Below are 26,161 nucleotides of genomic sequence, written 5' to 3'. Positions count from 1 at the left end.
AGGCACCCCGGAGTTGGGCACAGGTGGCGCCGGGGTGTCTTTGGACGTCGGGAAATCTTACCCTCTGCTGGTCGCGGTCAGAGGGGTCCCTTGTGAGACTGCAGGCGTCGTCTGGGTCATCGAGGAGGGTCTTTGGGCACTGGATTCCAGGTCAGAATCGCCAGGGGGACGTCCTCTGGGTCTTTGTCCACTCTGGCACAGGCCGGGCAATGCGGGTGCAGAGTGTGCTGGATTCGCAGTTCCTGGCTGGCACCAGGGGTATTGCTGTTTGAGCAGAACCACTGCTCATGGGAGTCCCAGTCTCTAAGAGGGTCAAGGCAGGAAAGCCCTCCAGGGTTCTCAAGGTTGCTGTCCGCAGGAGACGCCGGGAGTTAGAAGGAGAAGGTTCAAGGATCAACAGGCCGGTAGGGCTAGAGCCAAGTCAGTTGGTGTCGTCCTTTTGTTAGCAGCTGCACGGCAGGGCTTCTTATCGCCTCTCCCACCTGAGGGGTGGAGTTGGCACAGGCTGGCACACCCCCTTTCCTCACGTAGGGTTTGCCGCCAGAGTTGGGGGGGGGGGGGGGGGGGGGGGGGGGTCAGAACTGGTGGGGGGTCAGAACTGGTGGGGGCCAGTTGCGGAGTACAGCAAGTGGCCTGGGGAAGCTCACAAAGGCAGCAGCCTTTGAAGCTTCGCCCTGCCCATCCGGGGAGAGGAGACCTAGCACCTCACCCAGGATGTGCATTGTTGCAGGCCCAGCAGAGCGGAGGGCTCTCCACCCAGGGGTCCAGCAACATGTCTGTAGAGTGGCAGCCTAGGCAGCCTCTCAGACACAACGTGGATTGTAGGTTAGGTTTCAGGGGGCATCTCTAAGATGTCCTCTATAGTGCATTTTACATTAAATCCCATACTGGCATCCGTGTGGGTTTAATGTGCTCAGAAGATCGATTTCAAACTGGTCAGCCTTCAGTGTAGCCATTATGGTGCTGTGGAGTTCGTAATGACAATCTCCCAGCACCATATTCTCTTAATGGCATCACTGCACATACAGTGCCCACGAATGGCCCTGGGTACTGTAGGGGCACAGGGCTCATGCACCTGTGCCCACAACACTGGCATAGGGCACCCAGCTAGAGGGGTGACTGATACATGCCAGGGCAGTGGGTTTGTGGGCATGGCACACAGGGATGTGTGCCATGTCGACTCCGTTTAGTTCTGCACCAGAACACTCAGTCTGCAAAGGCAGAGTGTGGGTGTCAGGCTGCAGGGCCCATGAGGGTGGCACAATAAGTGCTGCAGCCCTTAGGGGTCTTCTCTGGTCACAATGCCCTGAGTACCATTTACCAGAGGCTGACATGTGGCCAGAGATGCCAACAGGGTTTTAGCTTCAATACAGTTTTAGGGAAGGAACACAGGACCTGGGCACTTGTTTGGCAGGAGCCCAGGGCACACTTAGTCAAAGCACATCAGCAATTCAGCAAAAAGTGGGGGCATACCATGCAAGAAAGATGGCACTTTCTCACAATCACGGACCCCCTCTCCTCCAGGCACTCTCCCTCCCGAGGGCTATTTATTTTTAAAAACTCCGGGAAATAGCGGTTTGCTGTGGCTTGGCAGGAGCTTTACCGTTCCACACCAAATACTCTATTTCCAGCAAGAGCGAGGTTTAAAAATGCTGTCACTTGCTGGAAGCTGAGCAGAAATGTTTTCACACACAGTTTCTTTCCAGTAGCTCCCTGTATGTGAAAGCCATGCTTGCTCCCACACAAACCTGTTAGCCAGAAGGGACCGCAGGCGCCTTCAGGCTCCTCCACCGGTTCCCAACGAACGTCACTGGGTGCCCTGCGTATGACTAGTTTGGCAGTCACTTCAGCTGCTGCATGGAACGTTTCAGGGTGTTCCAGCAAGTGGGCACTGAGAAAAAGGGGTCCCAAAACACGTGAGCTAAGATAACTACAACTCACACCATCTCCACCCACTACTAATTACCCCACATATGACATCATTGATAATATCCCTGTAACATTTCCAGTGAAATTATAACTGCGAAAACTGTAGGGTGGGGGTACAAGTTATAGTTGCCTTAGAGCGCGAGTTACAGTTACCTTTGGCACGCGTTACAGTTATTGAGAAAACTGCTGATTTGTCATGGTTTTTTGTGTGTAAAATCTGAACCAGACTATAACGCCCCTGTAACCTTTGTTTTTTCAGTTAATTTCTAAGGTTTTCAATTCTATTTCCTAATGATAACGTCCCTGTAACCTGCGTTTTTTTGGTGAATACACACACACACACACACACACGCAGAAAACGAAAGCCAATCCCAATACAATCTACTTCAGCCATGCTGAAGACATTAACACAATTTTATGATTCGCTTCTAAATAATTTTGGCAACCATTAGAATACTTAAAGAAAAGAACTCAGGAAGAAATGTTTTTAATCAAACATTGTGTACAGGTTACCGCATGACAGTAAACTGTCAATACAAAAAACTGAGTTGGAAAAGCCAACTAAAAGATTGATAAAACTGCTTCTACAAGTACATGTGAGAGCACATTAACTAAAATGTGCATATTAAAGGGTCAACTTTCTTGCAACAAGCAAGCCGTCAAGGAAGGATAAAAGTAAGGTTTTAAAGACAATCCTAGACCAAATGCTAGCAACAAGATGTGAATTTTGTTTAAAGCTGTGTGCCATTCTTTTGTTAATTATTATAAGTGGGTAAAAAAGACCCCTTTTGCAACATAATAAAACTTCTGAAAAGCCTTTAAGTGTGGGAACTAAACATTTCTACTTGATAGATATACTTGCATTTAACTGGTGAAACAACCTTGAGTTTCGACAGTCGTTTTCTGCATTTAATTGAGGCACAGTGATCTTGATGGTAAACAAACGTTTTGGTCTAGTATAGGAACAAGGTCACATTTCATCATTGATGGTTAACCAGGCTGCTATTTGACCATATTGCTTGGTCTGCTGCTTAAATTCACATATACAGAATGTGTTCTAAGAAGCCTATTTTATTTGCATTTTACTTGCATGTGAAGATGTATAAAAGTAACACGGGTGCATAGAAGGAACACATAGCTATTTCCCATTTGGGCTGCCTCATCTGGGAAAATGTACTCGACAACAGTTCACACATACGATAAAACACCTATTATCTACCCACCAATGAACAGCAACCCACTGTTAAATTATTTCTCATCTGCACTTTGGCAACACCATGCTAGCAAGTATCTGTCCCCTCTGGAGGTGGTTTACATTCCAAAGCAAAATGCTTTTCCTCCACATTAAAAACTCAAACACATCTACTCAATTGTATGCAACCTACACCTGGAAAGTTCAAAATCTGTTTTAGTCTATGAGCACAACCACCTATTCACCCTTTCCTCCTATTCTGCTAATGTATCAAGTCGGTGGAAAAGCATCTCAGGAGCAACAACTCAAGCTTTAAGGGCTCAGATTCTGATATTGTCCAAGGTGTAAAACCAAACTCTGAGAAATGCTGCAGCAAGATTTGGAAGTCTCATAATTGGACACAAAAAAACAATCAAATCGTTCAGGAAAAGGTTAAAATTAAAATGTTCTGCCTCTTCTTGGAATAAGCCAGAATTGTGTGCTTTTCTGTTTATGATCCCTATATGCCTAGTTTTCTATTAAGTGTCCCAATGCCATTAGAGTAAAAGCACCATTTAAACTGCTAAATACATAAATCACTGTAAAGGAGAGGATGAAAAATGTTTTTATAGATGCACTCTTAAAATACTGTGAGATACATGGATATAATATATTCAGCCTTCGTAATACTCACTGGCATAATGTGGCACATTGGGAGCAGTGTGGAAAAGTCTGTGGATACCATGTCCACAGTAGCTTCGAACGACAGAAAATCCATTTGCCTGAGCATGTTTCTGAATAATATTTCCAAGTTCTCTGTATCGGACACCAGGTTTCACTGAAGAGAAAAATACATTCTGTATCATGCGTTTGAAATTCTTTGCTTTGCATGGAAAATAAAATTACAATATTGGCTAACAAATGAATAAGTCTGCAAGCTACCAAACTTAAATGAGCAATTTGCTTACCTTTGCTAATGCGCTTTCTGGTGGATACTCCATCTAATCGCAGATTCCTCAACTTTAGAATATCCTCAGGTACCAGACTTGATCTGGAGAACTTTCACAGCATTGAACCTAACCAGTTCAGTCCACAGTGACTGCAGGCGAGGAGGCAGTGCATACAGAAAAGGAGATGTAAGACGAGTGCCCTCTGCTCATTGATGCCTGAGTTAGGCACAGAAAGCAACGCTGCACTTTTCCTTACATGGTACTCTTTTTTGCACAATAACATTATTGCTGTGACCTATTGCACATATTTGCGTGTGTGGCAATGTTGGATTCGCTTCTCAAACTGCTTTGCTTATACATCCGGCTACATGCGAGATTATCATGATGTCTCAAACATGGAGTAAAAGGTCTTTGCGCATGATGTATAATAGCCATTCTATCTTCATTCACAGGGCAACAGGGCTAGCTACATAGCCATAACAATGCTATTCTGCGTTTACATCACAAGCATGCTTTTTATTATAAATAAAGAAGCATTTCCGGGGGTTAGCAGAGGAGACTATTCAGCTGACATTGAAAGGTCCTGCAAGCTGAGGCTTCGCCAAGCTGCTGCCTGACATCTCCGTGAGGGGTGTCTAGTTTGTGACCAAGACAGGGTTCTACATACCTTCCAGCCAGGTAATGGGGTTGGATCTTCCCATGTGGAGATTCTTGGATCTACATACACTCTAGACATACACAGAGTAGGCATTGCATAGTAGGAGTACGCCTGATCACTACCTTGCATTATATGCCTGCATATATATACACTATCTTCAATTCACTCTTTTGATGCTTGTAATCACATTTATCATCTTTTATCTACGGATTATCGCAGCACATGTATTTTATACAAGAATAATGCTGGTTCAATACATATATTGAAAACATCCCAATGTGTATTCTTTGTATATTTCGCAGAAACCAACAGTGCACGAGTGACTAAGCGAAAAGGTTCAGATCTATTACCACGTTCACTGAGGGGTCAGGGCAGTCATGTTAAGTGGTTCCCAGAAACAATTCACTCCTTGTTTGAGTTAGGGGGCTTATGGTGGCACTGTGAGCTAGCTGGTCTCTAAGCCAACATATACTAGGGGGTGCATGTAATCAGTGTAAGCACCTGACCTAAAGTTTGGTATCCACAAACATGCAGATCCTAGGGATTAGTGCGAACTACACGACAAGGAGACTAGAGAATGCTAACTGCAATAGTGTTCTCGTCGTACAAACTGTGAAAAAAGGTTGCCAGGCAGCATGGAGCTTCAACATCAGGGGCCTGCAAGTCGATGTCTGCTACACTGTGCAGAATTCACAATAGTTACATAAGATGCCATGATTTATGCTGGGTGAGCTACAAAAAACTTTCATATAGTAATAATGATTTTAACCCAGATTATTTTTTGGTGGACCAGGAAACAGCACACTGATAATCTGGTGCTTTCCTTTCCCTGGCATTTTTGATTGGGACACTGGTATAAAATTGCATAACAGAAGATAGGAACCTTCATTAGATGAGGTCTTACAGTATTGAAGGCAGCTATTTTAATGCCATTAACCAGTCTGTCCAACGTCGGCAACACTGTTCATGTTGAGATGATGGCTCCAATGAACAGGGAATAGTGAGTTAACTGGGGTTTGGGGCTAATGTGTCTCTAAAGAGGGAAAGGTCTAATCACTCCAAATCCAACCAAATCAGTAATGAAGATAGCCTCACTGAGGCTCAACACAAGGAAAAGTGCCATGTGAGTTATTGCAGGGATCAGATCAACTAATTACCTTTATATGGCCTCTCAAAAGAGCCTTCACTCTACTCAATAGACATCCTCCTGAGCAAAAGGCACACTCTCCTGACAAAAACCAGTTGAAGCGATAAATATTCTGGGCTCAGGACTACAGAGGAAGAGAAGGAATACTCTCTCCTACCAAGAGCAAGAAGGTAGAAGATGACAATTTGTAGGAACCAAGACCATGGCCTAAATAGACTATTTTATTTGCGAGAGACCAGGAGGTAAGTCAAAAAAGCAGAACTTGTGAATCAGAAAATGTAGAAGCTGAAATGTTTGATTGCATCAGACATCCCGGAGCCTCATAATGGGTACCCATGACAAAAGTGTTAAGTGATGTTCACAAACTAAGGAAATCTCTAGACAAGGAAGTACAGAACTGGCAATGGGCAAATGCCCTCTACCAGCCATTGTAAGGAAGGTAAGCAGTTATTCCGGACACTGAACAAAATGAAACACAGAGGAGAAGCATTCTTTCACCAATTCAACTTTTATTGATCCAAGTGACAATTTAATACTTGAAAGAGCTAGATTATGTACGAGCTTCATGTTCAATGTGCGTTTGTTTACGAAGATCAAAAAGCTGTATTTAAAAATTAATTTTTGGTACCTGTGGAAGGATAACATTTTGGCACTGGCAAGACCCATTATTGAAGCTCTAGATATGTCTGTTATAGATATGAAAGAGGGACAGATAGATTCTTAGGATTTGAGCCCAGAAGGGCAGAGTCCTAGCTCCTTTAGTGGTAGGTTCAGTGCCTTAGGCTTGTTTATTTGCTGGCCTGTTCGTCAAGTAGTTTGCAATATGTTCACCGTTTCGGATAACACCAAGTTAGGACTCAAGAAGGTGTTCACATTGGCGAAGCTCACAAGAATATCAATGGGGGCTGTCACAACAGTGGCTACTGGAAGTATTCAAGAAAGTGTAATAACGTTTTCACCACAGGAGATGGAATGAAAGAGGCAGGTGCTTCAGGAGAGTAATACCAAGGATTCGTGAAACTACAAAGAGGAAACATCATTCTTCCCTAGCTAGGATGGGAGGGGAGCTGGGTATATTCCTACACAACTGGTCTAGACATTTGTCAAATTCTTTGGATTCATAAGATTGTACAGGGATTGAGAACAGTTTTACAGCACTTCTATAATGCCTATACACCCAAGCAGATTCCCTCATCCTAATGTGAATGGAGGAGGATGTAGAAGGAGATGAGGGCTTCCTAAGAAATTTGCCATAATAAAGAAGAAGGAGTTAACCGACAGTGCCTGGTTAATATACAGGCATTTGAAGATGAAAGCAATACACCTCTTACGGCACCTTCTAAAAGGAGGACATTAGCTTGGCAGATTCAATATGAAAGACATATACGGCAATACAAATCTTCGAAGTGCAACTTTTCAGACAAGCCCTGGATTTGATGCTAGAATTGGACGCCTATAGAACAGGATGGGGCGCCCAGTGCAGGGAGGTTACGATGGCCAGAAAATGGTTACAAGAGCAGACAAAGTATGTTAGAGCCTCTGGCTGGTTCCTTTATGGAAAAAATAAGACCGAACAGAGTTCGGTGCCCTGTAGTTACCTTGACAGCAGGATACATGAACAGGGGGTTAACAATTTTCAAGATGGCAAAGTGGCCAGGCTCATCTGGCACCTCTGTCTGAAACAGAAAGCTTCAGTTAGAGCGACATATGTTTTAGCTGTGTTGAGCACAGTAGTGGATTCCAGTGACTGCATGCGTACATAATTTTAATGAACCTGATGGCGGGATGGGTGCCTGTGTGTCAGCTCCCAATGTGTTTCAGTTGGAAACAACATCTGAAAGCAGCTGCAATGAACACGTTTCTACAGAATTGGCAGGAGTGTCTCAGCTATGCATTTCCTCCTTTTATGAGGATTCAAAGGGTGACCTGACGAACTGCTTCAAAACAGATAAACTCTAGTGACACTGACTGAGTTCCCCAAGCAAAGTTCCCTGAGTTGCTGGAACTTTCCTGGAGTTCTACAATACTGCTTCTTCACTCAGACTGTTAATATGAATCCTGAGGGGAACTGTCCTCCTTGTGTATAAGTTTCTTGGCCGTATGGTGTTTTGGAAGGTTTCAGAAGAATTGTTGGTAAAAGGTAAATATTTCACAGACAGATGCAGATTGCGTCAAGCAACTTCGGTCTAAAGGGATTAACAGGAGTATCTGTCAACTGGGAGAGCTTCATGTGTGGAACGGATTTCCAATCAAATGGACACAGATAATGTGAACATCCATAATTTCCTAGATCAACCTGCACAGTTAATCAAGATTTGTAAAGTGCGGCAAATCACTCATGAGGCTCTAAAAGGTGCTAGAGTTGCTGCTTGCTTCGTGGTGATCTACTCATTTGAACAGCCAGGTCATGAGTTCCTTCCTGAATTGCTGGGCTGATACAGTGGTCCTGGGATGCAGGTAACGTTTGTGCCAAGATTTGGCCGTCAGGTGTGAGATGGAGCATCTTCTACTGTCGCATCGGTGGATCCAGTGGGTGTCCACGAGGAAGAAGGAGGAAGATCATAGGTGTCTGGCTGGTTGGTGGAAGGTCAGGCGTTTGTTGATGTAGGCTGGTCCTTTGTTGTGCAGGGTTTTGTCTGCGTGGGTCAACATCTTGAACTGGCATGGCTTCTGGATAGGGAGCCAGTGTAGATTCTTGGGTTGGGATGTGCTGTGGGAATGTCTGGGGAGGGCGAGGATGAGTCATTCTGCCGAGTTCTGTATGGTCTGTAGTCTAATCAGTAGTTGTGCGGGGATTCTCACATAAGATTGTGTTCTCCCACACAAGACAAACACAAAATGGCGACTAGGCTCGGAAAGAAGGGACAAAGGATAGAAACCACTAGTAAGTCTACCTAAGGCATCGAAAAGAAATTGGAGTATAAACCTCACCCACTAATAGTTGCATGCTTCATCACTGGCACCTATCCACACACTGGTAAGATGATACCACTAGGTCAGACTTAACCAAAATTAGGAGCTCTTTTATTAAGTATTTTACTGGATAGAAGCAGGGATCCAGGAAGGAAAAAGACTTACAAATATCTTCCGATATACCCAAAGGAGATTCCTTTAATTCTAGGGTACAGAGGGTATAACTTAAAACAAAAAGTGTGGTTTTATAGGTAATTAGTGTCCCAATTGGAAGTCCCCTATTTTTGGGGAGTTCTGGAATCATGCATGTCTGGCAAGGGTGCCGGTCTGTAGTGGAACAATCGTCAAGGTACCGGTCACCGCCACTAGTACATAGAGGAACCCACGCCTGACAAGCATGATGAGATCAGGTGAGAGCACTAGGCCTCAAAACTATGATTGAAGTACATCTGTAGATAGGCAGGGACAGTTTGACAGTCCTGACGAAGGTCCCAAAACCCTATGGGCTCTTGGCAAGGGCCGAAACATGTTGGCGTAACGTATGGTGAAGTAAAGTTCTAATTCTACATTCCAATTAAATGAAGTACATAAGGAGGAGAAGATGATACCACTCAAAGAGAAAATTGGAGCGTCCTTTATGCATGGCTGGGTGGTTTTGTTCAGAGTAAGTGATGATGTAAGCATGTGTAGCAATATCCTAATATGGTTCAGTGGGTAAAGCAGATGCGGATGGTTTATACAACCGTTTCCTTTATTATTCCAGGGCATACCGAAGTGAGCAATATTTATGGCAACTGATTTTCCCTACATTCTTGCAGGGTATCAAGCCAAGCAGGTGGTGGATGCCCACATCGACTAGAAATCTGGGCTAATGGACAAATACAGATAGTTTATAGGATTGATAGTTATCGACAGTGACAAATTCTGTTTGGGGGTTACAGCACTGTTTCAGGTCAAATGTTTAGTAATTCTAATGCATAGTCTGTTAAGTAATGTATTGTTGCTTCTATGGTTGTTTTGCGGATAATTTAAAATAAAACAAAGAGCACAATTCTCACTTCTTTGTTCTTAACAGAATTGTAAGGAAAGTGTATGATTGTTACCCTTTAACACTTAGGAGTAGAACCCTGTGGATGCAGAAAATATGGGTGTTAAAGGCTACCAGTATTGGTTAATACCACTTTTTCTTAACAGAATAATTGGGTCAAATGCATGAGAAGCCCCTTTTTGCAGATTTTAGAGTTTTTGTTCCCCTCTTGACAAAGTCTAAATGAGGGCAGTAGTGTGCCTCTGTACGCCAGTAGTAAATTATTAAAGCCCCAAATTAACCCCGCATTGAACTTACCTTCATCAATTGCTTGCATTAGGCACTCGTAGGTTGTTTGGACAAGCTTCTTTGATCCTTCATCTACATCCCCAACATAAAACGTCTCATTCAGATCTCCGTGGTAGCCATTATGATAGACAGTGATGTCCACTACACAGTGCAAAAACAAGACATTTTCTTTTTTTAAATGGGAGATAAACAACCCGACTTCTACTTACCACTATAAAATACTGGCTACAGAGCTTTATCATAATATTAGCCTTATAAGCATTACAAGCATAAATCACAAACTGTATTGTCTTATTCTGCTTATATACTTGCTGTTATTGCTGATCTCAAAAGCAGACTACTTGGAAAAGACCATCTATAATAATGCATATGAAATAAGGACAATTTTACATCTCATTTAATTTGATATTTCTGAAATGTTTAATACCAACTAGATCATGGACAACAACTTAACAGCATTTGTGGCTTGACTAGATCTCAATTTAAACAACAAATCACACATTTTATTCTGTGGATGGCTAAGCAGCAATTGGAATAAACTGCACCAAGCGCAAGTAGGTTATTAAATAAAAGGACACAGCCAAATGTGGGTGATTTGTTAGGTTTGGGTATCTGCAATCCCACTTCTAGTTTGCCTGTGCTAGGAGGTCAATGCCCTGTTGAATGCATGTTGTGCAAGAATGTTCATACAATTGCCAGTTGGTGCCTCAGTTGGAGATGTAAAAGAGAAATGGGTAACCCAGTTGACCCTTGTAGGCTTGGGCAGAAAGCAATAAAGGTAAAGGATAGCTACAAGGGATTTTGTTTGTTTCTTAATTTTGTAGAATTCTTAGGTTAGTTGTCAAAGATCTAACTCCTATGTGTCCAAAGGACAACACTCAAGCTCTTGTGTGCTTAAAGCAATCCATACCAAACAGGAAGATTGAAAAGAGAAAAACAAGGAACAAACACACGGGAAAATGATTTTCAAAAAAGGTATTGTATTGAACAAATCAATAGATTAATATACAGGGATAAGAAGAGCAAATCCATGTTAGCAAAAATGTTATGGATAGACGTTAGCACAAATCAACAGGTCAGTTCATAACAGCACATCAGCTCCCTTGAATGATGAAAGAAAACCAAGTCCAATAATGTGCGATTGTTTGCTTTTGATGCAGATGAAATGCTTTGGAGTTGATGATAGGGTCAAGCCTATCATCAACTCCTTTGGACACATAGGGTTTAGATCTTTGACAACTAACCTAAGAATTCTACAAAATTAAGAAACAAACAAAATCCCTTGTAGCTATCCTTTACCTTTATCAGTTGGAGATGGGCAGAGCAAGAGACAACACTGCTTCAGGCAGTGTGTGAACAGGTGGTTACTAAAGACTAGATATACTTATGTACGTTCACAATAAATACATTTTATTGTATCTCATGGCATGGATAATGTACTTAATTCTTTTGAATAATAAAAGGTTTTTGGTTTTGCACAAACAATGTCTTAGGTTGGACCCATAGATAACCTAAAACAAGTGCTTGAGTCATTGAACCATTTGCCTCAAACCACCACACTACAGAGTACACAAAGGAGACACACTGCATTACAATGTGTTTTATTAGAAAAGTCCATAGAAGCAATACATTTACTTAATGGTCAATTTCCATCTTGATAAGAACTTTAATAGTAAATGTGCAGCTAGTTTAGGGCAGTAGCTAAAAGGGAGCACAGTGAAAGTTGTAAACACTGGAGTCTAACCAATTCAGTTTCCAAAAGCTGAAATTAAAAGTTCTTATAAAGTGAGTTCCATAAAGCATGTGTATGCAACTTTAATGGAGAAAGGCGATAGCTTGCCTAACCAGGTCAACAGGTTTGGGTGAACTAAAGGCAAGATTAAAAAATACTCGTAAATTATGCATGCTTTGGCTGTCAACCTTTGCTAACAAGCACTCCATATCAATAATGCCCAAGCATATCACTTGAGTAATTGCATTTGTAGAACGTTTACTACCTCCTGACGAGGCGCTGAATCGCTTTTTCAACTAGCAGCACGCTACTCCGGAAACTAAACAATTAGAGGTGGATTATTATAGGGAAATATAAGTAGTTAATTTGTGAGGCGTGATGGACCAGGGCAGAATAGAGGCACCGATCCTCCTGGACCAGAGTGCCATTTTTTATATGGTTACCCACCCTTCTTTGCAGACTAGAAGAAGTTGCCATTACAGGGAAGGCCCTGAAGTGGCTGGCATCATTTTTAGAGAAGTGCAGTTTCCAGGTAGGCAAAGGGCTGTTCTTCTCATTCAGCCATCAATTCTACTGTGGTGCCCCACAGGGCTCGTCTTTAAGCCCTACGGTTTTTAATATTTATGTCCGCCCTTTATCAGACATCATATGTTCCTCTGGTTTCAAGATGGTATCTTACACAGACCATACCCAGTTGATCATTAAGGTATTTGAGTGGATGGCAGTTAACGGTCTGAAATTGAACAGTGAAAAAACCAAAGTTCTGGTCTTGGTAAACAACCAAGCTCTCTGGGATGAGATGATTTGGGCAGCTCCCCTAAGAGAGCGCCCATCTCCTAAGCCAGAAGTAAAAAGCCTAGGGATGTCCCTGGACAACCAATTAACCATGGACTCCCAAGCAAAAAAGGTGTCTGGCAGCTGTTTCAGCTTTTTGAAAGCCCAGAGAAGGGTACTGAAATGGCTCCCATTGGAATCAAGCAGAATCGTGATTCAAGGTTTAATTTGATCTAGCCTTGATTATGGCAACTAGCTGTACTCAGGGAGCCCAAAATCAGAAATAAAAAAAATCCAGAATATTCAAAATGCTAGCCCCCCAGATACGGTTAAGCATTTAGAAACACAATCTGCTGGCCCTGCGCTCAAAACTTTTCACTGGCTGCCCATAAATTGCAGAATACAATTCAACTCACTATGCATTCTACACCAAGAAAACACAGGCTCAATTGTCCTACAGCAACTGGCCTACTCCTACCATGCCAATAAGATCCTAAGATCAAACAATCTTGAACTGCTTTTTGTCTCTGGAATTAAGAGAGCTAGAAGTGGGGGTAGGTCTTATACCTCCCTTGCACCAAAGCTTTGGAACTCCGTCTACCAGTCTCAGAATGGAGGACAACTTCATGAGTTTCAGGAAAAAAACTTGAAACCCATCTCTTCCCCGAAATCTTTTAGCCTTTTAACTCACTAACTCCAACAAACCCAAAAGCGCTGAGAAGCCAGATTCCGGGTAGCCATGCGCTCTACAAATATTTGAAGAAAAAGAGGACATGTGAGTCTGGTAGTATGATTGAATAGGATAGAGGAGGGAAGAATCTAGATAGTATTAAACGATGGGGCACATGCAATCTTCTTTCAATTACTCTGGCCAGCATGTTCAATAAGATGCTTGAAACCATCACTAATTAACTTAAATTCAGGGTATAAAGCCAGCTCAAAAGGTCTTTGTTTTATTAAGCATTCATTTACATGAAACAATCAGTGTGTGCACAGTGGCAGGATGCAATGATAGGGAAGCACCATTTTTAAATAAGAACAAAAGGTATAGCATACAATAGTGTGTTGCCACCTCCTCTTACAACAATCTCAGATAGCAGTTAGGTTACAAGAATACTTAAAAGCCAGGTGTCACATCCTGGACCCAAGCTGCCCCAGAAGTACACACCAGGTACACTACAGCACAGGTGCCAGGGAGATGTCAACCTTTGTGCGTTTTGTGGCGCCTGTGGATGCGTCAGCAGTATTTGTGAGGGCATAGAAGTCAGCCCCTACAAAACTGGCAACATGTTGGTTTTCAAGTTCTGCACCACTGTGCAAAGCTAGACATATATGTTCTCCACTCATACCAACTCCCACAGCTGGGGCTGCAGGCAATAGAAATGGGACAGGGAGCCGGCCCTGGGCACAACCTTGTCATCTCCTCACCACTTCCAAACAGACCGGTTCTAAAGACAATTGGAGAAAGCAGAAGGGACCACCACTGGCATTACCGACTTCTTCATTCCTTCCTCACCCATTCAGAGAGAGGGGTGGGACTGGAGGATGGGCCTTGGAAGACTACAAGTAGCTGAGATACTGGTGACCGGGGGCCAATAGTAGTAGGGGGTCGCAATGTGCTGCACGAGCACCCTCCCACGGCCAAAGTTAAACTTGCAGGAGTTTAGAAGGAGAATGTGTAAAAAGGAATCCCTTACATTTTGTTTTTAACTTGTTGCAATTGCTGTGAGTTCAAAAACACTGGTCAAGTATTATACAATGTCTTCTGTCAAACCACTGTTTATGATTGGTGTTTACTTTTCCTTTCCTTGATTGCAAATTGAGCTCATTTTGTAATAAGACTCAAGTGACAGTCTTCCTGGGGACATGAAGCATGAAAGGAAAGTCCACAGGATGTCAAGCATTTGCTAGCACACAACACAATTGAAATACTAGTGAATGAACTTTACAAAACTTCAAAGTATATAAACAGCAAGAAAATTTAAATGAGGCCAGTTGTTTTTGGGTTTCTGAAATATTATGGAAACAAAGATTTTAATAGGATCAAAATAACCCATAACACTTCACTTATGTGATGCGCAAATAATAAATATGCACAGAAAGCCACATTATGGTTTGTGCACCTGGTAGATTTGGTCGTAAAGCAGGAGGACTGATTTAATTTTAATAGCCATTTTAATGGAAATGTGCACTGTGTAAAAGGCAGTAGCCTAGCCGACCATGCTTTAAACATATTTGAGACAATGTGCTCCAGAATCCATGCACTATTGGACTCCTACTACTACCTTACAAGTTTCCTGTCAAATGGGCATGGCTCATTTGCTAGACTTCGTGTAATGCTTGGATTTCATCCCTGCTGTAACATTGATGTCAACATTCCCACCCTGAAAATAGTTCCAGCGCCACTGCTGGCAATCTCAATGTATGTTCACTAGGCACTTTTCTTTTTCAAGGCAGATGGGAAGCAATACCTGAAAGTGAAGGGAATAATGCCAGTGAGTCAACATCTCATAAAAAGGACTAGTGCCACTCAGACTGTCCTTCGAGATGTGGCAAAAGGATCTACTGCAAACACTTGTTTGGGAACCGGGGGAAAATCCCTAAAAAGACTGTAGATATATCTAGTCCCATAAAGAAATGTGACTGCACCGACCTACTGTAGGAAGCTGGCTCTAAATATACTATACCAAAGTAAGTTATAGTGTGCACAGAGTCCAGTGGAACCCCAAGGGTAGGCAGAGGTAAAAGTAGACAATACCTTACTCTCGATTGGTGGTAGTGTGGGCGAGCAGCAAGGCTTTTTTTCAGAGGGTAGTGTTAAGCATTTATTGGATCAACTTAGGCAAGTAATGATGTCACACACTCAAAGACTGAACTCAGACCAATTTGTTAGTATAAAAAATATTATTTAGTTATTTTATTTAAAAAACCAAGCCAGATTTGGTGCAGGTAAGAAAAATAGTTATTTTCTGGTATAATACAGTTGAATACAAATGGCTTTGTTACAGGTAGGTCAAATGTTCAGAAACAGTTGAACGAATATGCTACTTACCAGTATGCATCTGTTCTTGGCATGTAGGGCTGCTGACATTCATATCTGTGCATAGATCGCCGCCTAGTGTTGGGTCCGGATGATCGCACATTGTTGTCCTGGAAGAGTCTTCCAAGTATCACGAGATAGGTGGCTCCTCCCCTGGACTACAGTGCGCATGGGCATCGACTCCATCCCCAGATTGTTTTTAGCCATTGCGGCAAAGATGGAGTGTAACACCGTGAGTGATGACCATGCTTAGAGTAAATTGGAGTGCTGCAGTCGCTACAGGCGCCGGGGAGGAGGGCGGGCGATATGAATGTCAGCAGCCCTACATGCCAAGAACAGATGCATACTGGTAAGTAGCATATTCGGTTCGAGGCATGTGGGCTGCTGAATTCATATCTGTGCATAGAATACATAGCAGTCCCTCCATTAACGGCGGCCGCCTGTGCCAGCTGCAGCAGTTTGGAAAAGTGTTTTTAGAACAGCCTGCCCTACAGCTGCCTGCTGTTTGGAGTGCACATCTACACAGTAGTGTTTCGTAAATGTGTGTGTGGTAGACCATGTGGCTGCTCTACATATGTCTTCTAAAGGAATATTTCCATGGAAAGCCATGGAGGCCCCCAACTTTCGGGTGGAGTGGGCCCGTGGGGGGACCGTTAAAGTGCGCTTGGCTTTTTCATAGCAGATTTGAATGCACTTAACGATCCACCTGGCTATACCTGCTTTGGAAATGGGGTTGCCTTTGTGTTGTGGCGAAAAGGCAACAAACAGTTGTTTAGTTTTCCAAAAATCCTTGGTCCTATCAATGTAGTACATTAAAGCCCTCTTGACGTCTAGTGTGTGGAGCATCCTCTCCGCCACGGACTCAGGTTTTTGGAAGAACACAGGCAGTTCAATAGTCTGATTGATATGGAACTGTGAAACTACCTTAGGAAGAAATTTAGGGTTAGTGCGAAGCACCACCCTGTTGGAATGAATTTGTATAAATGGCTCTTGGATAGTTAGTGCCTGGAGCTCACTAACGCGTCTCAGTGATTTAATCGCTATCAGGAAAGCCACTTTCCACGTCAAGAACTGAATCTCGCAGGAATGTAGAGGCTCAAAAGGTGGACCCATCAGTCTGGTGAGGACCACATTTAGGTTCCATTCAGGAGCTGGCGGGGTATGGGGAGGAATGACTCGTTTGAGTCCTTCCAGAAAAGCTTTAATGGCAGGCACTCTGAAAAGGGAGAGATGCTCCCTGTTTTGTAGATAAGCTGCTATTGCGGACAAATGTATACGAATGGAAGCATAGGCCAGATTGCATTTGTATAGATGTAACAGATAACAAAGGATGTTGTGAGTAGACGCGTCTAGTGGGTTGATGTGGCCAGCACAATAAATTACAAACCGCTTCCATTTCGCCGCATAGCATGCTCTGGTGGTGGGCTTTCTTGCCTCCCTTATGATATCCATACAGTCTGGAGGCAAATTGAGGTAGCCAAATTCTAAGACCTCAGGAGCCAGATCGCCAGGTTGAGCTGTTGCGGATCTGGGTGCTGAATGTCGCCATGGCTCTGCGTCAAAAGCCTGGGTGTGAGGTGCAGCCTTTGATGCGGTACCACGGATAGTTCTAGAAACGTGGTGTACCATGGTTGGCGTGTCCACGTTGGAGCAACCAGGATGAGCGTCATCGAGTGTTGCATCAGCTTGCGTGCCACCAGCGGTATTAGAGGTGCTGGGGGAAAAGCGTACGCAAAGATGCCTGACCAGTTCATCCATATCGCATTGCCTTGTGGGTGTGGGAACCTGGCGGCAAAGCTTCGGCATTTGGCGTTCTCCTTTGTGGCGAACAGGTCTATGTCTGGATGACCCCACTGCTGGAAGTACGGGTGGAGTACTGATGGATGCATCTCCCACTCGTGCATTTGGTGGCTGTACCTGCTGAGCAGGTCCGCCATCTGATTGTCCTTGCCTGGGAGGTGTTCCGCCATGAGGAAGATGTTCCTCTGAATGGCCCACTTCCACATGCTCTGAGCCAGATGAGACAACTGTGGAGAGTGTGTTCCTCCCGGTTTTTGAATGTAGTACATGGCTGTCATGTTGTCCGTCCGGATCAACACGATCTTGTTGCACAGATGTACCTTGAATGCTTTCATTGCCATGAAGATTGCTAGCAGCTCTAGAAGGTTGATGTGCATCTTCCTTTGCTGCGTGGTCCATAGTCCCTGCACTGTGTAGTGGAGTACATGAGCTCCCCAACCCTGGAGAGATGCGTCCGTTGTCAGAATGATCTGTGGCACAGGCTCCTGGAACGGTCGTCCCTTGCAAAGGTTTTGTGGATTCCACCAATGCAGAGAGTTGTATGCACGACCGGTCACCAACACTAGGTCTTTCAACTGTCCGTGAGAGCCTGATTCCACTGACGTGCTAAGCACTCCTGAAGTGGACGCATATGTAGTCGCGCGTGCGGGACTATGAAGATGCAGGAGGCCATCATGCCTATCAACTGCATGAACACTCGTGCCTGAAGCGAGTGTTGAGGTCTGAATTTCTGTATCAGCAATTGCATGCTGTTGATACTCACTGAATTTGGCTGTGCTTTGGCTGCCAGTGTGTCTATTGTCGCGCCCAGATACTGCCGTATGTGGGCGGGCTGCAGGTGGGACTTTGGGTAATTCAGTGAAAATCCCAGATCGTGAAGAAGGTGAATGGTGTGGGACATGTGGGCGGCACACTGCTGGGCCGACTTTGCCTGGATAAGCCAGTCGTCCCGATAAGGGTAGACGTGAATGTTTTGTCTCCGTAGGTGTGCAGCCACTGTAGCCAGGCACTTTGTAAACACCCTGGGTGCCGTTGTTACTCCGAAAGGGAGGACCTTGAATTGGTAATGCTGATTCTGAATGGTGAATCTGAGGTATTTTTTGTGTGACGGGTGTAGCGGAATATGAAAGTATGCATCCTTCAGATCCAATGTTGCGAGGCAATCTCCCTGACTGAGCAACGGTAGAACCTGCTGCAATGTTAGCATGTGAAAGTGTTCTGATAGAATGTACTGATTGAGGGGTCTGAGGTCCAGTATGGGTCTGAGGGACCAGTCCTTTTTTGGGATCAAGAAGTACAGTGAGTACACTTCTGTGCCTCTTTCTTCCACAGGCACGAGCTCGATTGCTCCTTTTTGCAGCATGACGAGTACCGCCTGCTGCAATAAGTGCAAATGCTCTGTGGACATAGGACGGTGTCTTGGGGGTATGTTGGGTGGACTGGATGTTAACTCCAGACCATAACCATACTGGATAAGCTTTGTGACCCACCCGTCTGTGGTGATAGACTTCCAGACCGGCAGGAACTGTTGGAGTCTCCCCCCGACCGGTGTTGTATGGTCGGGGGTCAGTGACAAGGCGTCACTGTTTGTTAGTGGCAGAGGATCTGGAGCTGTTTCCACGACCTCTGCCCTTGGCGCTGTTTCCACGATAGCCACCTCTACTTTGTTTGGCGTATGTGGTTTGCACGCCACCTTTATTGCACTGTGTTTGCTGGGACAGCTGGCCTCTGGAAACACCTGTATTGCTTGAGCGACGAAAAGAACCACCCCTGAACTGCTGCGACTGGAGAGCCCCCATAGACTTTGCAGTCTGTGTCCTTCTTGATCTTCTCCAAGGTGGTGTCCACCTCTGGGCCAAATAAATGATCAGGGTTTACTGGCTGATTTAGAATGGTGGTCTGTATCTCTGGCTTGAACCCGGAGATCTGAGCCAGGCATGCCGTCTCAACATGACACTTGTTTTAACGGCTCTGGCCGCGGTGTCTGCTGCGTCCAGTGCACATTTGATAGAAGCATTTGATATGAGCTTCCCTCCCTGAATAAGCATCTCTGCTGCCTCCTCATATTCATCTGGTAGGTGTTGTAACAGGGTCTCCAGTGTGTCGTAATGGGCCCTGTCATACCTGGCTAAGAGTGCCTGAGTGTTTGAAATGCGCCAGATGTTGGCCGCTTGAGCTGCCACCCTTTTCCCCGATGCCTCTTACACCTTAGATTATTTATCAGGGGGAGGAGCATCACCCGTTGTTTGTGAGTTAGCCCTCTTCCGGGCATTAGAAACAACTAGAGAGTCCAACGGCAACTGTCCCTTAATGTAGGTAGGGTCCCCAGGCGCCGGTTTGTACTTTTTTTTCAATTCTGGGGTTTATCACCCTGGCTCTTGTAGGCTCCTTAAATATTTCCCCAGCATGTTTCAAAACACCCTTTAGCATAGACAGAGTTTTGACAGTCCTCTCAGAGGTGGAAAAGGTGTCAAACAGAAAATCCACTTCAATAGGGTCAGCATGTAGCTGGACAGCATGATTTTTGTCTGCCCTTTCAATAAGTGCATTAAACGCCGCTGAATCCTCAGTAGGCGATGTTTTTACAGCATACACATGAGTGTCTGAGGCAGGGTGTGGATCTCCTGGGTCAGCAGCATCTGCCCAGGGTTCATTATGATCTTCTGGATCAGTGTCCACAGGGTAGTTGTACTCCTCATCGTCACCTTCCCCTGTTTCTACATCTGAATAAGTGGGCGAGACATCTTGGCCACATGGAGATATAGGTTCTACAAGAACGAGTGTTGTAGTAGAATCCTTTTTTAATGGGATCCTATACGCCTCCATAGGCTGTTCCGGGGCGATCTTTCGTTTATAAATAGAAAGTCTGCCTGTGTCGGCATCGATGAATTGTTCCTGTTGCTCTTCAAGCGTGGGTTGTCGATGCTTTGTGGCTGGTACCACAGTAGTAGGCCTCGGCCCTGTGGACACCTTCTTGGGTGCTTCGACGGCCAACTTAGGGACGAAGGCCTTCGGTACCACTTTCGGCTGCAGCGTGAAGTGGATGGGCGCCGACGTCTTTGGAGGGTTACCGGCAGGCTTTGGAGGAGGAGTATCCTTTGGTCCGACAGCCGAAGCCTTGTCTTTAATGCGCTTCAACGAGTCCGCCACCTGCTTCGAGAAGGAGGCGGACGGCTGCGTTGGCTCTACGGAATCCTTCGAGCCACCGGCAGGCGTGGACTCGAGGGTAGTACCACTTTTAGTCTTGTCCGGTCGACGCGTAGGCTCGAGAACCTTCTGAGCTCCGAGTCCTTTGTCGGTGTCGATGGTCTTCGGCGCCGATTTTTTCGGGTCGACGTCCTTGACAGGTGCTTTTGATGTGCCAGTTTTTGGCTCGACGCCCTTTAACGGCCTCTTCGGGTCGATAACCCCTTCATGCTTAGTCGGTGCCGACAGTTCAGAGGACTTCGAGCCGACCAAAGCAATAAGCACTTTCGGTTTCGATTTCGCCTCTAGTGCTTTGAGTTGCGTAGACACCAAAGCTTTCTCTTTCGGTTTGGCAACTTGCGGCTCTTTAGAAGTGTCCGAAGCCGGGCCCGAAAGCGGGTCTGTAAAACCCAGTGGAAGATCTTGGGTAAGGCCATGTGGCGATCCTTCGACCTGAGCCTTATGAAGTGTCTTGGCCCTAGTATCAGTTTGTGGGCCTAGCTCCTCGCTTGAGCTATCTTCCATGGCCCCAAAGGCCCCATCGTCGTCTCCTACCTCGTCGACGAAGTCTTCAGCATCGAGCATCTCAATATCAGCGTCGTAGCTGGAGTCGATCTCCGATGCGGGATCAGACCGGTTTTCTCTAACATCCCGCTCTGCCTCCTCGTCCTCGGCATCGAAGATGTTCACCGGGTCAGGTGCAGTCTGCTGAGCTTTCTTGCGCGCTGCACGTCGAAGTCAAATCGTCTTCTTGGATCGGAAACAGGAACAAGACATACAGCTGGCTTCATCGTGATCCGGCGACAGGCACTTGTTGCACACCGGGTGGACATCGATGTGAGGGTATTTCGAGTTGCACACGGGACATCTTTTGAACCGGCTCCGTTCCAGGATGGTTCGTCGATAAGGCCTCTGGCGTCGACCGGGCCTTCAGCGCCGAAAAGCCACCCGGCTCCTCTGGATGTCCGGCTCGGGAACTGAGCTGGAACAGAACTGGGCACCAATCGCAAGACAATACCGCCGATAAACTAAAGGCCTTTTGGCTAAAAGAAGAGTTTAATATCGATTCCGAACTTGAGTGAACCAATATGCATCCGAACCCAATGGCGGAAAAAAACAATCTGGGGATGGAGTCGATGCCCATGCGCACTGTAGTCCAGGGGAGGAGCCACCTATCTCGTGATACTTCGAAGACTCTTCCAGGACAACAATGTGCGATCATCCGGACCCAACACTAGGCGGCGATCTATGCACAGATATGAATTCAGCAGCCCACATGCCTCGAACATTACTTTTTTTTTTGTAATTCATATTTGAATGTTCTTAACTATCCTCTTGCAATACCAGATTGATACTAGATTGCCTTCCTGTGGTGGAGCAAAAGCAACAAAAAGTTGCTTGGTCTTCCTGAAGGGTTTTGTCCTTTCAATGTAGTACAGTAATGCTCTTTTAACATCTAAGGTGTTAAGAGCACATTCTGCCACAGAATCTGGTTGAGGGAAGAAGAAAGGTTAACTCAAAAAATTGGTTGATGTGAAAAGCAGAAATAACTTTAGGTACAAATTTGGGGTTAGTCCTAAGAACTACTTTGTTTTGGTGTATTTGTAAAAAGGGTTCTTCTATGGTTAGTGCCTGAAGCTCACCCATTCTTCTCAGAGATGTGATGGCTATAAGGAAGGCTACCTTCCAAGTGAGAAATTGTAGTTCACATTTGTGCAATGGCTCAAAAAGTGAACCCATGAGTCTTGTAAGAACGATGTTGAGATTCCACACTGGACCAGGTTGAAGTTTGGGGAGAAGGACTTAAGTAGTTCCATAAATGCTTTAATAGCAGGCACTCTAAAAAGAGACAAATGTCTGTTTTGCAGATATGCAGCTACTGCAGCAAGATGTAAGCGTATGGATGTGTACGCTAAATTGGAGTGCTGTAGATGGAATAGGTAGCAAATTATGTTTTGTATTGAAGCGTTGAGTGGATTGATTGGATTGTTGTTACAGTAAATCACAAACCGCTTCTACTTCGCTGCATAGCATGCTCTTGTGGTAGGGCACCTAGTATCCTACATGATATTCATGCAGTCTGGCGGAAGATTAAGATAGCCAAACTCTAGGACTTCAGGTGCCAGATCGCATGGTTGAGATGACTGGGATCTGGGTGTCTTATCCCTCCATGGTTCTGCATGAGAAGATTGGGAGTAAGGTGTAGTTTTTGGTGAGGGACTACGGATAACTCCAACAGTATTGTGAACCAGGATTGACAGGCCAATGTGGGAGCAACTAGGATTAGTGTCAGGGACGGTTGTCTGAGCCTCCGAACCACTAATGGAATGAGTGGGAGAGGCGGAAAAGTTTAAAGCAAATATCCCTGACCAGTTCATCCACAGTGCATTGCCTTTGGACAGTGGGTGTAGATATATGGATTCAAAGATTGGGCATTTTGCGTTTGGGTGAGTGGCGAACAGACCTATCTCCGGGAAGCCCCACATTTGGAAGAATGGGAGGAGAACCCGAGGGTGGAGTTCCCATTCGTGGATCTGTTGTTGACGACTGAGCAGATTTGCAATCTGGTTGTTTACTCCTGGAAGGTGTTCTGCAAGGAGATCTATTTTGTGAGGTATGGCCCATCTCTAGATGCTCTGGGCTAGCTGTGAGAGCTGGAGAGTGTACCGCCCTGTTTTTGAATGTAGCACATTGCGGTCATGTTGTCTGTACGAATTACGACAGCTTTGCCAACTAGATGAAGTTGAAATGCTTTCAATGCTAGAAAAATTGATAGCAGTTCTAGATGGTTTACTTGGAGTTATTTTTGTTGCAGAGTCCACATGCCCAAATGGTATGTTTGTGGAGATGAGCTCCCCAACCAGTGAGCTATCAGTCTCCTGTTAGCACTATCTGTGAAACTGGGTCGACAAATGGCCGCCCCTTGGAAAGATTTTGTATGTTTCACCACTGCAGAGAGCGATGGGTGCAGCCGTCCACCAACACTAGATCTGATAACTGACCTTGAGCCTGGTGCCACTGACGTGCTAAGCATTCCTGTAGGGGACGTATTTGGAGTCTTAGGTAAGGAACAATTAAAATGAAAGAGGCCATCATTCCTAGCAATTGCATGAACACTCGAGCTGGTAACAAGTGTTGAGGCTGAAACTAAGATTATACAGTCTGCATGTTGCCGATTCTGACTGGCTTGGGCTTTGAGTATCTACTGTAGCTCCTAGATACACTTGTGTGTTGGATAGTTGGAGAGGAGACTTGGTAAGGTTTACAGTGAACTCAAGGTCGTGAAGCAGTTACACTGTTTTTTTTATTGTGGCGTAGGCAGCTTTGCTGTGAGCTGGCTTTTATTAGCCAGTCATCTAAGTAAGGGAAGGCGTGAATGTGCTGTCTTCGTAGATGAGCTGTGACTACTGCCAGACATTTTGTAAAAACACTGGGTGCGGTAGTTACTCTAAATGAGAGAACTTTGAATTGATAATGTTGGCTGTCTACCACAAACCTGAGGTATTTCTGGTGAGCTGGGTGAATGGGAATATGGAAGTAGGCGTCCTTTAAGTCCAGAGTAGACAGAAAATCGCCTTGCTGAAGGAGTGGGAGCACCTGTTGGGAGTGTAACCAAGTGAAAGTGGTCCGACTAAATGTACAGATTTAGTTCTGAGGTCTAGTATAGGTCTGAGAGCGCCAACCATTTTGGGAATTAAAAGGTACAGGGAGTATACCCCGGTCCCCTGGTATTGTAAAGGGACTGGCTCTATGGCGTGTTTGTCCAAGAGAGAAAGAACCTCTTGCCTTAGAAGGGTAATGTGAGAAAGTCCCATCTTTCTTGCCTTGGTATGCCCCCACTTTTTTCTGAACTGCTGATGTATTTTGACTGAGTGTGCCCTGGGTTCCTGTTAAACAGGTACCCAGGGCCTGTGTTCCTTCCCTAAAACTGTGTTGAAACTAAAACCCAATTGGCATCTCTGGCCACCTATCAGCCCCTAGTAAATGGTACCGTAGGTACCCAGGGCATGGTGACCAGAGAAGATCCCCGAGGACTGCAGCACTCATTGTGCCACCCTCAGGGGCCCTGTACCCTGACACCCACCCACTGCCTTTGAAGGCTGAGTGTCTAAGTACAGAACTAAACCAAGAGTCGACATGGCCCACATCCCTGTGTGCCCTGCCCCCAGAACCCACTTCCCTGGCATACTTTAGTCACCCCTCTAGCTGTGTGCCCTATGTGAGAGGTGGGGGCACAAGTGCATGAGCCCTGTACCCCTACAGTACCCAGGGCCATTCCTGGGCACTGTAAGTGCAGTGATGCCATTAAGAGTATATGGTGCTGGGAGGTTGTCATTACGAACTCCACAGCACCATAATGGCTACACTGAAGACTGACAAGTTTGGTACCAAACTTCTCAGCACATTAAACCTGCACTGATGCCAGTGTAGGATTTAATGTAAAATGCACCAGAGGGCATCTTAGAGATGCCCCCTGAAAACCTAACCTACAATCCACATCGGGCTGAGTGGCTGCAGAGGCTGCCACACAGCAGACATGTTGCTGGACCCCTGGGTGGAGAGCCCCCGCTCTCCAGGGCCTGCAACAATGCACATCCTGGGCGAGGTGCTGGGTCTCCTCCCCCAAGATGGGCAGGGGGAAGCTTCAAAGGCATGCCGCCTCTGTGAGCTTCTTCAGACCATTTGCTGTACCCAGCAACTGGCCCCCACCAGTTCTGACCCCCACTCTGGCGGGAAGACTGGCGGTAAAAACTACGTCAGGAAGGGGGGGTGCCAGTCTATGCCAACCCCACCCCTCAGGTGGGGGAAGACTAGGTGAAGCACGACCCCGGGCTCGGGCCATCTTGAAGATGGGGAGGTCTGCCCAATCACAGCCAGGCTCCTGCCCTCTCCCACAGGAGGGGAGCAGGCTAGGGGGTGTACCCACCCCAGGACAGGGACCTATTGGTCCGTACCCTTGCCCTACCTGTAACGCCCCTTAAATTCAGTATTTAGGAGCTCCCTGAACCTTCCTTCCTCTGATCCCGATACCACAAGAAGAAAGAAGATCAGGAAGAAGACCTGTCGCGCAGCTGCTAACAGGATGACAACAACTGACTTGGACCCAGCCCTACCGGCCTGTCGATCCTGGAACCTGCTCCTGCCTAAATCCCGGCGACTCCTGCGGACAGCAATCATGGGACACCCGGAGGACCTGCCTGCCTCGACCCTCTTTAAGACTGGGACTCCCCATCAACAGAGGCTCTGCTGCAACAACCCCCCTGGTGCCAGCCAGGAAGCTCCGGACCAGCTCACTCTCTGCACCCGCCGAGCCCGGCCTGTGCCCCAGTGATCCAAGACCACGAGGACGTCCCCCCGGCGACTGGGACCCGAAGTCCAGTGCCCAAAAACCCACCTCGACAAACCAGAGGACGCCTGCAGAGTCAGAACCAGGAGCCCCCCAAAAGCGACCAGCTGAGGGTAAGCTTTTCCGACACCCAAAGACACCCCTGCACCCTACAGCCCCCTGTGCCTCCCTTTGGGGT

At 45.7% G+C, this 26,161-nt stretch overlaps 2 protein-coding genes across 2 annotated transcripts in view; both read right to left on the bottom strand.

The window, feature by feature from the left end:
- The window catches only part of LOC147728074 (uncharacterized), a 755,421-nt gene that overhangs the window by 26,137 nt on the left and 703,123 nt on the right, over positions 1-26,161 (bottom strand). The window lies entirely within an intron of this gene.
- Positions 1-26,161, bottom strand: part of METAP1 (methionyl aminopeptidase 1) — a 264,690-nt gene that overhangs the window by 63,849 nt on the left and 174,680 nt on the right. Inside the window, exons 8-9 of the mRNA XM_086961960.1 lie at positions 10,114-10,245; positions 3,795-3,938 (exon numbers count right to left, since the gene is read on the bottom strand). Coding sequence (XP_086818086.1) covers positions 3,795-3,938; positions 10,114-10,245 — 276 coding nt within the window. The remainder of the gene's footprint in view (positions 1-3,794; positions 3,939-10,113; positions 10,246-26,161) is intronic.

This window comes from Lissotriton vulgaris, chromosome 3_1 (assembly GCF_964263255.1).
Source record: "Lissotriton vulgaris chromosome 3_1, aLisVul1.2, whole genome shotgun sequence".
Taxonomy (NCBI): Eukaryota; Metazoa; Chordata; class Amphibia; order Caudata; family Salamandridae; genus Lissotriton; species Lissotriton vulgaris.
Note: the sequence above shows the minus strand (reverse complement) of the source record. Positions and strands in the feature narration are given on the sequence as shown.